General features: G+C 43.3%; 2 protein-coding genes across 2 annotated transcripts in view; one reads left to right on the forward strand and one right to left on the reverse strand.

Moving 5' to 3' along the window:
• RPS6KA5 (ribosomal protein S6 kinase A5) overlaps positions 1-1,580 on the reverse strand; it is a 194,305-nt gene extending 192,725 nt beyond the window's left edge. Inside the window, exon 1 of the mRNA XM_077819264.1 lies at positions 1,248-1,580. Within this exon, the coding sequence (XP_077675390.1) occupies positions 1,248-1,320 (73 nt within the window). The 5' untranslated portion in view covers positions 1,321-1,580. The remainder of the gene's footprint in view (positions 1-1,247) is intronic.
• A 402-nt stretch (positions 1,581-1,982) lies between these two features.
• DGLUCY (D-glutamate cyclase) overlaps positions 1,983-14,694 on the forward strand; it is a 116,605-nt gene continuing 103,893 nt past the window's right edge. The window contains exon 1 of the mRNA XM_077819266.1: positions 1,983-2,469. The gene's annotated coding sequence lies outside the window, so the exon portion shown is untranslated. The remainder of the gene's footprint in view (positions 2,470-14,694) is intronic.

Below are 14,694 nucleotides of genomic sequence, written 5' to 3' on the forward strand. Positions count from 1 at the left end.
TTTTGGGGCTGTAGGGGAAAAGAGAGGAATTTTTTTTTTTGGTTGGCATAGGTAACAGGATATGGACTGTTTTAAAATACTGTGCATGAATTTTGTCTATGTACTGTGTGCATTTTGTAAACTTAAAATAAGCCCAAAACTTCCTGTCACATTTAAGTTTTTGAAGGGGTCTTCAAGTAACAAGATACCAAAATCATCCATAAAACCACAACTTACAACAGCATTCCTGCTGTGTTTTGAAACATTACACAGCATATTTTGTTTGTGCAAATATTTCCACACAGGGTTTTCAAACTGCTATCTAATTATGAGGAGGTTTGAAGATCCAGGCAGAAAAGTCAATCATCTATCAACATACCAAAAAAAGCTGTACTTGCCACAGCTGTGGACACTTAATGATGCTTTAGAAAAAGAAAGCATGGAATTTTAAGTGGGCAGAAGGGGGATTGGTGAATACTATAGTAAGATGCAATGTATTGGACCATTATTTCTTAAAAAGCACCTTTTAAAATACATATAAAGAAACTAGAACTCAGGTCCACACATGGGAAAATACGGTGAATTTGTGGTAGGCAACAGGCATTCTCCAACCATTTATGCCCTTCAAAACCCTCAGACACTATATGTTAGGCAAATTTAAAGATCACCCAAAACCCAATACTAATATATATCCATATTTTTAAAAGGCCCCTTTTCCTGTTTCACCTCCACCTGACAGACAGTTTCGCCTTCTCTTTTCCCAGTTCTCTCACAAGCGCCTCAGCTCCCTCGAGTCTCCCTTCTCCTCCCACCCCAGCGTCCATGCTCAGCGCTTCTCTCCCGTCACGGACCCCTCCTCACTCAACATCCTCCGAGCCCCCCTTGGAGCCGCCACCCCACGCTCCCCTTTCCACCTGCCTTCTCAGTGTCCCTGCCCCCCATACTCCCTTCTCCGCTCAGCTTTCATCTCCCCCATCGCACCTCTCGCCCGATGTCCCCATTTCTCTCCATCGATGGCCCTACCCTACCGCTCCATTTACCCCAGCTCACCCTGTCCCTCCCTAACGTCCCCAGCCCTGCTACGTCCCCTGTCCCAACCTCGCGTTGCCCTCGCAACCGTTCCCTGATTGACACCCTTGCCCTCTCCTCACTCCGCTTCCACCGGCCTCATCCACGGCTCACCCGCGTCCACCTCGGCCCTTAGGAGGCCCACACCCCCACGTGGCCGTCACCCCCTCTCCGCCCCGGGGTGCTGCGCGGTCACTCACCGTTCTTCAGCTCGTGCTTGACGGTGAGGAGGGGCAGCTCCCCTTCCTCTGCAGAGCCGGAGGTTCCCTCCATTTTCTCACGGGCTCGCCACCCCCCACCCCTCTCTCTGCCTCCCGCCTGGGGTGTGCGTGTGGATGAGGGGGGTCACCGTGTCTGGCAGGATTTTATTGTTCAGAGACGTATTTGGGGGTTAACCATAACATTAAACAAACAAAAAATAAAAGCAACATTAAAATCCCGCCTCCCCAAAATACAGTCCCTGTAGCTCCCCCCTCGCTCCGGCTCCCCTCCCTACCCAACAACAGTGAGATGGGAACCTAGCCCAGGCGGCGGGACGGGGGTGGGGGGGTATACGAGGAGGAGGACTAATAAGAGACTCTACTCACTGTCCTCCCTCCCCTCATTTCTCCATTCCTCAGAGAGGAAGGGTGGAGAGCTGAGAGCTCATTGGCGCGCGCGCCTGCACATCGAGCGACGGTTGGTCAGAGACCGTTGGACATTAGGTCCCCACCCCCTATCCGCCGAGTGGCGCGCTGCCCTATTGGTTGAGGGTTGCGCTAATCGCTTGCTCCCCCTGCCTTCCCTTCTTTCGTTTCCCCCGCCTACCCGACGTTTTATTTGTAAACATTCCCGCCAGCCCCCTGAAGTGGGCGGGTGCTAGGTCGCCTGGAGATGAAGGGACGATGCTGACTGACTCCTTGCGACTGCCAGTCATTCTAGGCTGAGAGCAGGAGGAGTGCCCCCTCCGGCTCGGACCTCCGATAATTCTGGGAAAAGGAGGGGCGCGATAGTGGGGGGGAGGGAATAAGAGGTTACCCCCCCCCCATGAGGCGACCCTAGCTCTCCTATTCCCGGAAAGCGGAGATGGGTCCCGGGGCTAGCTGGTCTGCCAGCCCCCTAAGGGGGAAGGTGGGAGAAGGAAGGGAAGAGTTCGGGCCCCCCCCTCGTTGCTGAGGGGGAAGAGAGAGAAGATGGTTTCCGGCCCTTGGAGGTGGGAATACTAATGAGAGAGACAGAGCGAGACGGGAGCACTGAAGCGGCTGCTGGGAGTACAGCGCCGTGCGCTACCTACTTGTTAGTGAGGAACCCCGGTGGTAACTTCTGTGCATCTGCAACAAATCGGTGGGCCCCATCCCAGAGACCTGTCTACATAAACGAGAGGCAAAAGCTGGGTGCAACGAGGAGGTTGGAGGAGCAGATGGTAACAGTTAAAGGATAACGGTAAGTGTAATAAACAGCCGTCATAGCACACCAGCTGACTAGCCTTTCAAAATCAAGGGTTTTTTTAGGCTCTCTGGCAAAGGTGAATTTTAAGGAAACCACTCGGTCCCAGCAGCATGACCTGCAGCAAAGGCAGGTTCCAGTATGCAGTGTACTATATCAATCTCAGGTTTCAGAGTAACAGCCGTGTTAGTCTGTATTCGCAAAAAGAAAAGGAGTACTTGTGGCACCTTAGAGACTAACCAATTTATTTTAGCATGAGCTTTCGTGAGCTACAGCTCACTTCATCAGATACTCATGCTAAAATAAATTGGTTAGTCTCTAAGGTGCCACAAGTACTCCTTTTCTTTATATCAATCTCAGTGATACATCCTGCAACATTAGGTGTAAGATGTCCTAGCTCCATTCCAGAGATACAACAAAACCCAGTGGTCTGTCTTGATCCTGATAACACAACCCACAGCAAAACCAAGTCCCCCAGCATGCAATGCATCCTCTCTCTCACAGCACTACAGCCCATATCTATTTATTTAGGTGCATATACAGTGGCTAAGAGACTTCAAGCTCCCAGTATACAATTTGACACCTCAATCTGAGCAGTATGGTGACTGGAGACAACAGGTAGTGGCACATATGGGGAGCATAGATCAGCATTCGTGTCCGGCTCCCCATCTTTACCCACCCCAGGCTGGGGAAGCTAATGATCCAACCACTGTGCCAGCAAATGCATGTTGCACATATGCTTAGAAGTGGCACATATTCCACCTCACCTCATTTGGCATTCCTGCAGAGCACAGAAGTCAGGGGTTAAGCCAGTCTGAACAGTATATAAATTGAAACTGATTCTCCCAGATCTTTGGCAGGTCAGCAGAAGCAGATACCTTTCCTTCCACTGAAAATAGCTGATATGTACACAGGATTGTGGAATGCAGCTTCTAGGATGCAGCTAGAGTAGGCACTGCTGAATGGTACCAGGCTCGGGGACAGAAGAGAAAATCATCTGGCCCAGGCTTATGTTGCAAACAGGTTAAGATCCAGTTTCAATACAATCAGCTTTTGCACTAAGACAGTGTTGGCACCTCTTCTGGTTTTACTGCAAGTCTCACACAATATGGTAAAAAGAAAAGGAGGACTTGTGGCACCTTAGAGAGTAGCACAAGTCCTCCTTTTCTTTTTGTGGATACAGACGAACACGGCTGCTACTCTGAAACCTGTCATTACACAATGTGTTTTTTTCTTAAAGATCGTGCTATGAGAATCAAGATGTCGGCTTTAATTTTTTAAAATAATTTCTTGTCCCCATGGTTATGGAGAAAAGCTTGAAAATGTGAAGCATATTTACCCTATTGTCTTGAAAATTAGAAGGCAAATAAAGAGAACCCAAAAATTATGATTTAAAAAAACTCCATTTTTAAGCCAGTCATGATATTTTGGGGTCTGACTCACGATTTTTTTAACACTTGGGCTCAAAACATGAGGCATTTCTGCTGAAGCAGGCATTCTTGTTGCCTATGGTGCTAAGATCTGTAGTATCTGTGAGATGCACCTAATATTAAACACAATGGTATCTTCAGTCTGTTCAGTTGCATACAGATTAGGTGCAGCACTCAGTCTCCTGGCAAATTGTCAGTGCAGGCCTTAATTGGACAGGCCGTTAGAATATTCCTGTTTAAAGGGAACAGGGAGGTAAAGGAAGAGTGATGGATATAGTTTTAGAATGAGTGTGTCTATGTCTTTAAATACATATGTGGCTTAGTGTTTCCTGTTTGCACGTAACCTTAATGTAGAAGGAGGAAGCAGGAAGAAAGTCTGCTAGGAAGAGACTCCGGCTGCATGGTGTCAGAGCAAAGTTGTCTTTCCTTAGAATTGTAGCAAATACAAAAGAGCATTAGATTCTTTTCTGGGGAGCAATAAGAGACAGGGTAAAATGGAAGACAAAGATTGTGTTTACTTGAAGATAAAACAGCCTTTGTAACAGGTGAAAGGCCAAACTAACAGTAAGATAGTGTAAATAAGCAATGTTAGATTGTTACCAGATACTTGTTAAATGTGATGGGGGAGTGTTATGTCTGCTGTTATACTCACTAAATATCTTGTGGTGTGAGGAGAGGAGAACCTATTACAGAAATACATCAATTCATGAATAGGTATTTGAGTTATGTAATTTGGTTTATTTTCATATTAAGTGGGCTGGGAGATATATTAATAGGAAACTGATTTTTTGGTTAATTTTTAAGAAAACAAGAACTGTGCGTTTAGAATTATATTAGGCCTTCACGCTCACTTAGATCTCTGCAGCTTTTACATTGTGGAAACAATATGCCACCTGTTAAGCAGATTCCTATGTTTCCCTCTGACCCAGATATAATTCTGTTAGTGATAAGTAAGGCTAAGTTTTAGTCAGAAGTATTTTTAGTAAAAGTCATGGGCAGTAAACAAAAATTCACAGCCTGTGACCTATCCATGACTTTCACTATATACCCTTAACTAAAACTTGGGCCAAGGGTCCCCTGGGGGGGCGGTCCCGGCAGCGTGTGGCCTGGGACCCCCGCTGGTGCTGGAGCGGGGCGGCAGCATACGGCCTGGGACCCTTGCTGGTGCTGGGAAGGGGCAGATGGTTGGCGGGGCTGGCAGGCTCCCTACCTGGCTCCAACCAGCATGTCTCTGCAGCTCCTAGGGGAGGGGTGGCCAGGAGGGCTCTGCACACTGCTCCTGCCACAAGCACCAGCTCCACAGCTCCCATTGGCCAGGAACTGCAGCCAATGGCAGCTGCGAAGGCGGCTGTTGCGGGCAGCATGCGGAGCTCCCTGGCCCCTCCACCTAGGAGCTACAGGGACATGCCAGTGGGAGCTGGGGACCACCCCCCCAGGTAAGCGCTGTCCCACACTCCAATACCCTGCCCTAGCCCTGAGCTCCCTCCCGCACCCAAACTGCTGCAACTGCTGGCCCAGGGGCTGCCCAGCTCTGGTAGCCCCTGAGCCAACCGCACTGGCTGCTGCAGAAGTCACAGAAAATCACGGAATTCGTGACTTCCATGACACACATGCAGCCTTAGTGATAAGGTACAGCTTCATTAGATTTACAGTTATGTATTGCAACACTTGTTTTCAGTCAGGCTGTTTGTTGTTTTTGTTTATGTCCTTTCTGTACCATTTGAAAGATTTGCTGTTGTGTATGAGTATTACTATATCATCTACTGGTTAGAATAACAGGTCTGCTCACATTTTACTTCATTTCCCTAATCAGAGTTTGACAAGATGGTGGACCTAACTATAATAATTATTTATTGGGTACTGATTGTGCAGTTGCAGCACTGTGGTTTGAACAAAACTGAGCTTGACTTTTGGCAATTCTCACTTTATGTCTGTACTTTTTGACTTCCAAGCTGTAGCTTTCTTTGCTGACGTATCCCTTCTTCTCTTCCTTGTATATTCTCTTTTTACTCCTACTGTCCTTTTTGAGGTGTTTATTCATCAAGTTAGGGCTGGAGCCTTTCCCTGTAATTTTTTTCACCTTATTTGGGATGCAAATTCCAGATAAATGTTTACACCTCTGACTTAAATTTGTAGGAGGTTTGGAATTTCTTTAAGCCCCTGAGCTCTTCCATCCATTTAACTTCACTAACTAGTTGCCTTAGTTTCCCAAAGTCTGCCATTTTTAAATTGAATACCTGTTACTAACCTGTTTTTGATTCTCTTTCCATTTAATTTTTACCTCATGATCACTCAATCCAAGGCTTTCTTCTATAGCCTCATCACTGTTTACCCAAACCAAGTCGAAAGTAGCATCACCTCTCATCATTCAGGGATTTGGTGAAGAATCCAGTCATCTAGTGCCTCACTGGGCCTACCATTATTAGTAGAGATTAACTTCCAAGCTATAGATTAGAGAAGAAACACTCCCATAATGACAATTTACCGTAGTAGTTCTCCCTTTAATAATAAGGGACTTCTATCCATGTCCAAAGCTGACCCTAGAGGTCTATAGCAAATCCTTAACACGTGCACAATAGAACCTCTTTTACAGTCCTTCCCCAAAGTGATTTTGGCCCAAATGGATTCTGTTTTATTTCAGAGTAGCAGCCGTGTTAGTCTGTATTTGCAAAAAGAAAAGGAGTACTTGTGGCACCTTAGAGACTAACCAATTTATTTGAGCATAAGCTTTCGTGAGCTACAGTGCATAAGCTTTCGTGAGGTACAGCTCACTGTAGCTCATGAAAGCTTATGCTCAAATAAATTGGTTAGTCTCTAAGGTGCCACAAGTACTCCTTTTCTTTCTGTTTTGTTATCTCTTCTCGTTTCTTTACAATGCTACCTTAGTATCTTTACTTCTTTCTCTCCTGAACAGTACGTACCCGATAGTTCCTATATTCCAGTCATGACTGCTATTCTGCCATATTTCTGTTATCCCTCTGATATTGGGTTTCACAACCTGCATTGGTGGTTCTAATTCCTCCATTTTGGTGCCAAGGCCCCTCACGTTAGTTTACAAACATCTGAGTTTTTTCTTGACCTCATCCAATTTCCTAGCTGGATTGGGCATAGTTCTTTTGCTGTCCTACTCCTATCTTCTGGTTTCCTTTATCCATTATTATATCCTTGTTTACCTGCTTTTCCTTTCGTGTCTGTTAAAACCAGGTATAAGTAAGTTACTTCTTTCCTTCTGAATCTTACTTATAGTCTCTCCTGGTTTCTTCCTGCAGACTGCTGCTGGCTCATGTTCATGCTTTCTCTTTTAGAGATTGAATGTATAATAAAATGCTAATTTGCATTGTTACTTTCAATGGCACTAATCACATTTGACAGTTCTGTTCAATTCAGGCAGAGAGCCCAGTTCTGATAGACTCCAATGAAATAAACTTGCTTCTGGTAGTCCATCTCTTATTCTACATTTTGATGCTTTACAGTTTATATAAATACAAACAGGTAGCCATTGATGCCATTTTTAAAGGCACAATGTCAATTTCAAAAAAGTTCAAGTTAAATCTGTTTTCTAATAGTGTGCTATTTAAATAGCATGTGCTCATTTGTTGGATTTTTTTTTTTTTTTTTAATTTCTGAAAAATATTCAGAAGGGTTTTTCTGCTCCTCTGGGGATATTTATAAGGGTCTTTTCAGAGAGAGAGAGCAACTCATGCCTCTAATCCTGAAAGTTATTCTGCTTGGATGCATCCCGGCACACCCACATAAAGACCTGTCAAATACACAGTTTATAAACTGAAAAACAAGACAGTCTTTCACTAAATCTTAAAGTACATAATTTTCTGACAGAGATGTCATTTTCAAGTTGGTGTTCCTTAATATTAGAGGGCTTTGCATGAACAGCTTGGAAAATACCAAGAAAGTTTCTGATATAGAGACAGTCTTGTATCAGCAAATCTGTTATATGTGGACATTCAGTATAGAGAGCTATAATTTTTAATCTGCTTAGAAAATATTGTACATTAAAATTAAAGACATCTGTAATTCAGAGTCTGTAATTTTAGTGGGCCCCTTTACATTACCAGTGAATACTATTAGCTTTGTAGTGCTTCTGCAGCAGTCCCAGTTGCAGGAGGCATTGTGGTGACATAACTGCAACGAGGTTGTATTTTGTCTTGCAATGGGCTATTGGGCCCTGTTAAAGGAGTACAAGAAAGGCAGTGTGATGACTGGTCTAACCTGCACATGGGCTAAACTGTCCCTGGCAACCCCAAAGAAAGAAGGTGCAAGCCACCTCTCTTCTGTCCCTACACTGGCAAAATTATAGGCAGAACTAGTAGCACCCCTTACAATGAAGGGTGCAAAATACTTTCAATTACAAGATCTTGTTTTCAGATGTTTATAGCTTTCAAAAAATTTCTGTCTGAACAGTTGAAGTTTGCAAAGAGTATCAGCTGAAGTGGTTCAGCCATTTCAGAGAATGAGGCAAGGGTCTTGTAGAAAAAGAAAAGTTATTTGATTGTATATTTAAAGACCATATCATAAGTAAGGCTAAGTTTTAGTCACGAGTATTTTTAGTAAAAGTCATGGACAGGTCACGGGCATTAAACAAAAATTCATGGCCCGTGACCTGTCCATGACTTTTACTATATACCCCTTACTCAAACTTGAGCTGGGGTGCTCTGGGGGGGATGTACCAGGTGCTGGGGGGTGGTGACCTGGGACCCCTGCTCATGCTGGGGGGGAGGTGAGTGGCGGTGCATGCCTCAGGACCCCTGCTGTCACTGGGTCGGGGGGAGGGCGGGCAGCTGCACGCAGCCCAGGAAGGGTGGGGGAGTGCGGGTGGTGGTGCATGGCCTGGGACCCCCACTGGTGCGGGGCGGGGGGGCAGTCCGGGACCCCTGCTGGTGCTCGGGGAGGGGCAGCCCAAGCATGCAGCCTGGAACCCCTGCTGGGGGGAGGCCTGGCAGGCTCCCTACCCGGCTCCGATCGACATGTTCCTGCAACTCCTAGGGGGATGGGAAGCCAGGGGGGCTCCACACTCTGCTCCTGCTGCAAGCGCCATTAGCCAGGAACCGCAGCCAATGGGAGCTGTGGGGGCGGTGCTTGCAGTCGCAGGCAGCACATGGAGCCCCCTGGCCCTTCTGCCTAGGGGCTGCAGGAACATGCCAGTGGGAGCCGGGGATTCCCCCATCCAGGTAAGCGCCACCCCTCACATCTACCCACTGCCCTAGCCAAAACCGCTGCTGCTGTCCAGCTCGGACAGCACCTGAGACAGATGCAGCAGCCACTGCAAAAGTCACAGAAAGTCACAGAATCCATTACTTCTGTGACTTCCGTGATAGAAATGCAACCTTAATCATAATACATATGCATAAGGGGACTGGATTAAGGCTATTTAGGCAACCTTAATTCTGACATTTCCTAATTTTTGAATGCTTGATTTTGCAACCTTAATATTCCTCTTGGGTAGAGGGGTTATTTTTTTTGTTTTGTATGTAGTTATACATTTGTATGGCAGTAACTGTAGAGGCCCCAACTAAGATCAGCACCCTGCTGTGATTGATGCTGTACATGCATATAGCAAGAGACCGTCCCTGTCCCAGAGAGTTTAGATTAAAAAGTAACAGATTCGGGGTAGTCTACAACAGTTCTCACAGAATCATTTTTATATGAGATGAGTTTTCTGTGTGATCAATGAGTGGAAGCAGTGATCACACCCTGGAAAAAGTGGCCTAACAGCTCAGTTATTTTAGAAATAAACACACTAACAAAGCAGGAGGTTTAGGGGTAGAACAGGGGCATCAAAGTCCCAGTTCGCGGGCCATCTGTGGCCCAATAACCTCCCCGCTGCTGCCTGCGGAGGAGAGACGCATGTAGCCACGCTGCGGGCAATGTCTGCTGCAGGCGCTGCCCCCCACAGCTCCCATGTGCTGGGGGAGAGAGAGAAAGACAGCGATACCATCACTGGTCACCAGGCAGAGTCAGCCATGGAGGTGGCGTTGTTTATATTCATTGGGGGGGGGGGGGGGAGAAGTAAATCAAAATACTGAACAGAACTATCTGATGCACACTTTGCTCCAATCCTGAAGGTTTCAACTGCTCAGTCACTGAGGCCACACATCAACAAACTGACAGAACTGAAGCATTGCCAGGTGTCTGGAAAACACTATAAACTCTCTGGCAGGCAAAGAATTGTATAAAGTTATATGACAGTTTTATTATTTCTAATTTCTTAGAAATAAAAAATACAATATAAAACCTGCAACCTTAGCTCCATATAAATGAAGCTGTGTGTGTGAATACTGTACAATAGTTTCCTAATACTATTAATTTTCCCATTCTTATCTAGTCTTTGTACTTGCATATTTCTTGAGTCTGTAGCCAAACTGCATTATGATTGTCACAAAATTAGACTGGATATGTAAATTTGCTGTTTAAAGCATATTTCTTTTCTGATCTGACCTATCACTCGACAGTTCTCTTCTTTCTAAAACCACTTAGTGTAATACTGTGAAAGCGAAGGTTACTACTAAGAAATTAATCCAAACCTGAATAATTCTAACGGAAATGGTAAAACTCTGTCAGGAAATGGGTCATTTCTTGAAAGAATTAGTATAAGTAATAAAGATCTGTTATTGACTGTGGCTTAAATCGTCACACTCCAACCTTACCTTAGTCCTACTGCTGTTGTCCTTTGTACACATTGCTTCTCCCTTCAGACAAAATCTTAAAATACAACTTTTTAAAATGTGCATAGTTCTAAATCCCAAGTGATAAAAGTACAAATATTTTACTAGTGTTATACTACCAGCCTCCCAGGAAAAGGCTACTAAGTGATCAATATTAAAGGAGAGCAGAGAGGCAACTAATTCTAATAAAGAAGCAATAATGGGCAATTTCAACTATCCACATGTAACTTACTCAAATGTTATGACCAGTCAAGGTTTATAGAAGGAATTTCTCAATAACTTAAACAATTGCTTCTTGGAACAAGTAGTTCTAGAGCAGCTGAGGAGAAGCGATTCTGAACTTAGTCCTAAGAAACAGAGAGGAATTGGTTCATAATGTAACTACTGTTGAGCCACTGACAAATAGTGAACATAATATAATTAAATTCAGCACCCTCTTCAGAGGAATCATACCTATAATTGCCACAATTTTGACATTAAACTCCAAAAAGGGGATTTCGAAAAAAAAGAGGAAGCTATTCAATGTGATCCTAAAGTCAAAAATGAGGAAATTAAAATCCTTTGACTCAACAGGGAGGCCACTTGAGTCACAGTTGGCACATGTATCCCTTAACAGAAAAGGGAGCAAAAAGATCAGAAAGAAAACTGATTAAATGGTAGAGTTCAAGAGGTTATTCTAGACAAACCAAGATCCTTCAGGAAATGGAAATCCAATGATAGAGAAGCCAACAGAAGTGACAATAAAACGTAAGATGACAATAGAGCTAAGGGAGGCTTTGAAGAGCAAATAATCAGGAGGGTGCAGGGACAAAGATCTTAATTATGTCAAAAGCAAGATAACTGTGGGGGCATTGTTGCATCTGCTAAACTCCCCAAAGAGTTAAAAGAAAAATTAAGGAAAAGAACAACATTGCGGAGAGGATAAATAAACTTCTAGTCTGATCTAGTATGGCAGTTCTTATGTTCCTAAAATTAGTTTAGGATTTAAAGATTTCTTTAAATGTAATGAAAATATAAAAAAGATTCTGATTCTCTTGGCCAGTAGAGTACAGGATTGCTGTGGAGGGGAACCATTAAATCTCTGCATGGGAAGGAATGGGGCAAACGCATTTGTTAATCTCCCATATAGCCTCTCAATCTGGCTGAGTGGCAGCACTAACAATCTTCAGTGTTTCATCTAGTCATTAAATGGATGGCTGCATTGTGGGTCAGAGGAAGGAATGGTGATAGAAGATGGGGAGGGGGAAAGTAATCCTTTAGGATGCAAAAGAGCCACCAGCATGGAGTGAGGAAGAGAATTCTGCCATTGGGGTTGGGAGAATACAGAACCTTCAGAAATTAATTCTGTAATTAACTTTCTGTGGAAAGGGAAAGATACTTGTTCCTTATGGGTCAGGTTACTAGCTACATCACTTCTATGCCAAAATTCAGATTTCAATTAGTTATCCTCTCATTAAAAAAAACTGGCTATATAACTAAGGACACCTGGTTGAGAACCTGTTCCAACTCTCTTTGAAGTCAATGAAAAGCCTTTGATTGCCTATCATGGCTTTGTATCATTCCCTAAATAACAGTTCCACAGCTAAGCAATATTTGAAGCTTTTAAAACATCAAATATGGTTTGCTTTAAAAAAAAAAAAAAAAGTTTAGGCTTAATGCAAGAGCCAGCTGATCAGTGTGATCTACAGGTCACATGATCTACAGGTCACATGAAATTTGAGTTAGCATTTACAAGTTCCATAACGGCCTGATTTTCAGAGGTCAATGAATCGTGGGGGTGCATCAGCATTTCTGCAAATCAGGCCACACATTTTTAGATGTAGCAGAGGTGGTCTTTAAAGATTGAAGAAAGTTATTGTCTTGGTTACAGGGGTAGCTGCATTTGACCACTCTTTTGTCTCTGAGTGCACCCTCCCATGTGTCAGGCCTTACTCCTTTATTTTTCCTGTGTTGGAATATAGTGATCAGATAGCCTTCTTAAGCCGAAATATGGTTTAATCTTAACAGTAGGACTAAAGCATGTAAAGAAACATCTACATATGTCTATCTTACCTATAGGCTTAGCACCCCTTAATAATAGCTCAGGCAACTCTAACTTCTTCACACACACACACCCAGGTGCCTGTGTCTGTCTGAACAGTTCCCCAAGAACAGCTTCCCTCTTAGAGAGGGAGAGAAACATTTTTTTCCTGCCAGAGTACTTATGTCTTCTCTTACATGTCCATCACAGTTATAATCAGGAATAGAGAGATACTTTAAAGTAATCCCATAAAACATGTAATTGCATGTTGGAGATTGTCCTCCATGGAAGGTTCAGTAAAAGCATGTGCTTGTGGTTTCAGTCACAGAACAGGTGTACAGTACAATTAACAGGTTTCTTCACACTATTATTTGTATTATATTAGCACATAGGAGCCCCTGTCATGGACCAGGACCTCGTTGTGCTAGACAATGTACAGAGATGGAACAGAAAGATGGTCTCTGCCTTCAAAGAGCTTCCTATTAATGTACCTTAATGAAAACATGCAGGTCCCAACTCTAAGAGCAAGAGGCTAGGACAGTCTTCATGTCCATGCTTGACTTTCTTATTGAGACTGCCAGTGGGAGTGCCAGTTGTGGTGGTATTCTTGTTGGGAATGCATGTCCACTAGAAACAGGACATGGAGCACTGAAGTATACCAATTTCTCTCTCCTTTTAAGGAAAGTATTTCGGACATGTCATTCCTACACAGTGTATATAAACTGTAGGTGCATTTTCTTGTTAATATTTTCAAGTAGTCAGTGTTTTTTTTTTTAAATATACACACAGACTACTCCCTAGACAACCCATTAATATTTTTTCAGCACACTGATTTGTGTCCTCTCGTATACTAGATATTAGAAAAACACATCATAGTGTAAGTCAAATTTTTAATCTATTCCATATGGTATAATATCTTGAAATATAAGAAGCTGTTCATTTGGGGCAAAAATGTGATCTGCTATACTAATATAATTAGGGTGACCAGATGTCCCGATTTTATAGGGACAGTCCTGATTTTGGGGGCTTTTTCTTATATAGGCACCTATTACCCCCCCATCCCAATTTTTTATACTTGCTATCTGGTCACCCTAAATATAATTCTGGAGTAACTCCATTATAACTGAGAACAGCTCACTTTAACAGTCTGCCACTGAATATGAAATATTTTTCCTAGAGTCCAAAATTAAATACTGGGTATAGTACAGTTTACTTCTTCAGAGTGAGTGGAACATTTTGTACAATATTTTTCAAGCTTGAAGTTGGCTACACTCAAAATACTTAGTTAATTTGATCTTCCTGATACCTGAAAAAGTTAGTACTATATTTGGCTGGAAGGGAGACAGAGAAAGAGATGTTAATCTGTTTATATACATCCTGCCAATCTTAACAATTTTTATGCTTAGTGAGCAAACTTCAGGAAACTCGTCATACCATCCATTCTGGTCCTTAGAGAGGAAAAGGTACACATTTGCTTAAATATTTCAGAAACTTTGACTAGAAACACCTAAACTTTCTGACGTCTGCATGAGTGAACCTTGATGTATTATTAACAGAGAACTAATGCCTTGCTCTTCACGAGTTCCCAGCTACTTTTGTGGGTCCATCTGGGGTTTGACAGTAGTGCCTATGATTGTAGTTTGAAGGATTGTCTAGGTTCAAAACTCTCCTTATAAAGCAAAGTTCTGTGTTACTCTTCTACATTTAGCATCCAAAAACAAATAAACACAGAGGGTATATTTCTTCAGGTTTTATATTGAAACCTAGGCATTAGTATTTGACCACCCCACACATAGTACGGAGCTGAGTTTGAAAGCTATTAGTCACTGTGAACTTTTAAAATGGTTTATAATAAAAAAAGTTTTCTTTCTTTTTACAATCCCTTCCCCTCCTATTTCCCAGTCAGGCCACCTGAGAATCATACCAAGCCCCAGAGGCCTGTATGCATACATGTTTCTTTTCAGCTGATTAAATTCCTCTGACCTCCTGTTTTTCCCTATAACAAGAAGCTTGCTAATTAATCTTCCTTCAGATATGAACACTCTCCCATCCCTTCCTAATATCAAGAGCCCTAACTGCTAAACACTCCCAA

The sequence above is a fragment of the Eretmochelys imbricata genome, chromosome 6 (assembly GCF_965152235.1).
Source record: "Eretmochelys imbricata isolate rEreImb1 chromosome 6, rEreImb1.hap1, whole genome shotgun sequence".
Lineage (NCBI taxonomy): Eukaryota > Metazoa > Chordata > Testudines > Cheloniidae > Eretmochelys > Eretmochelys imbricata.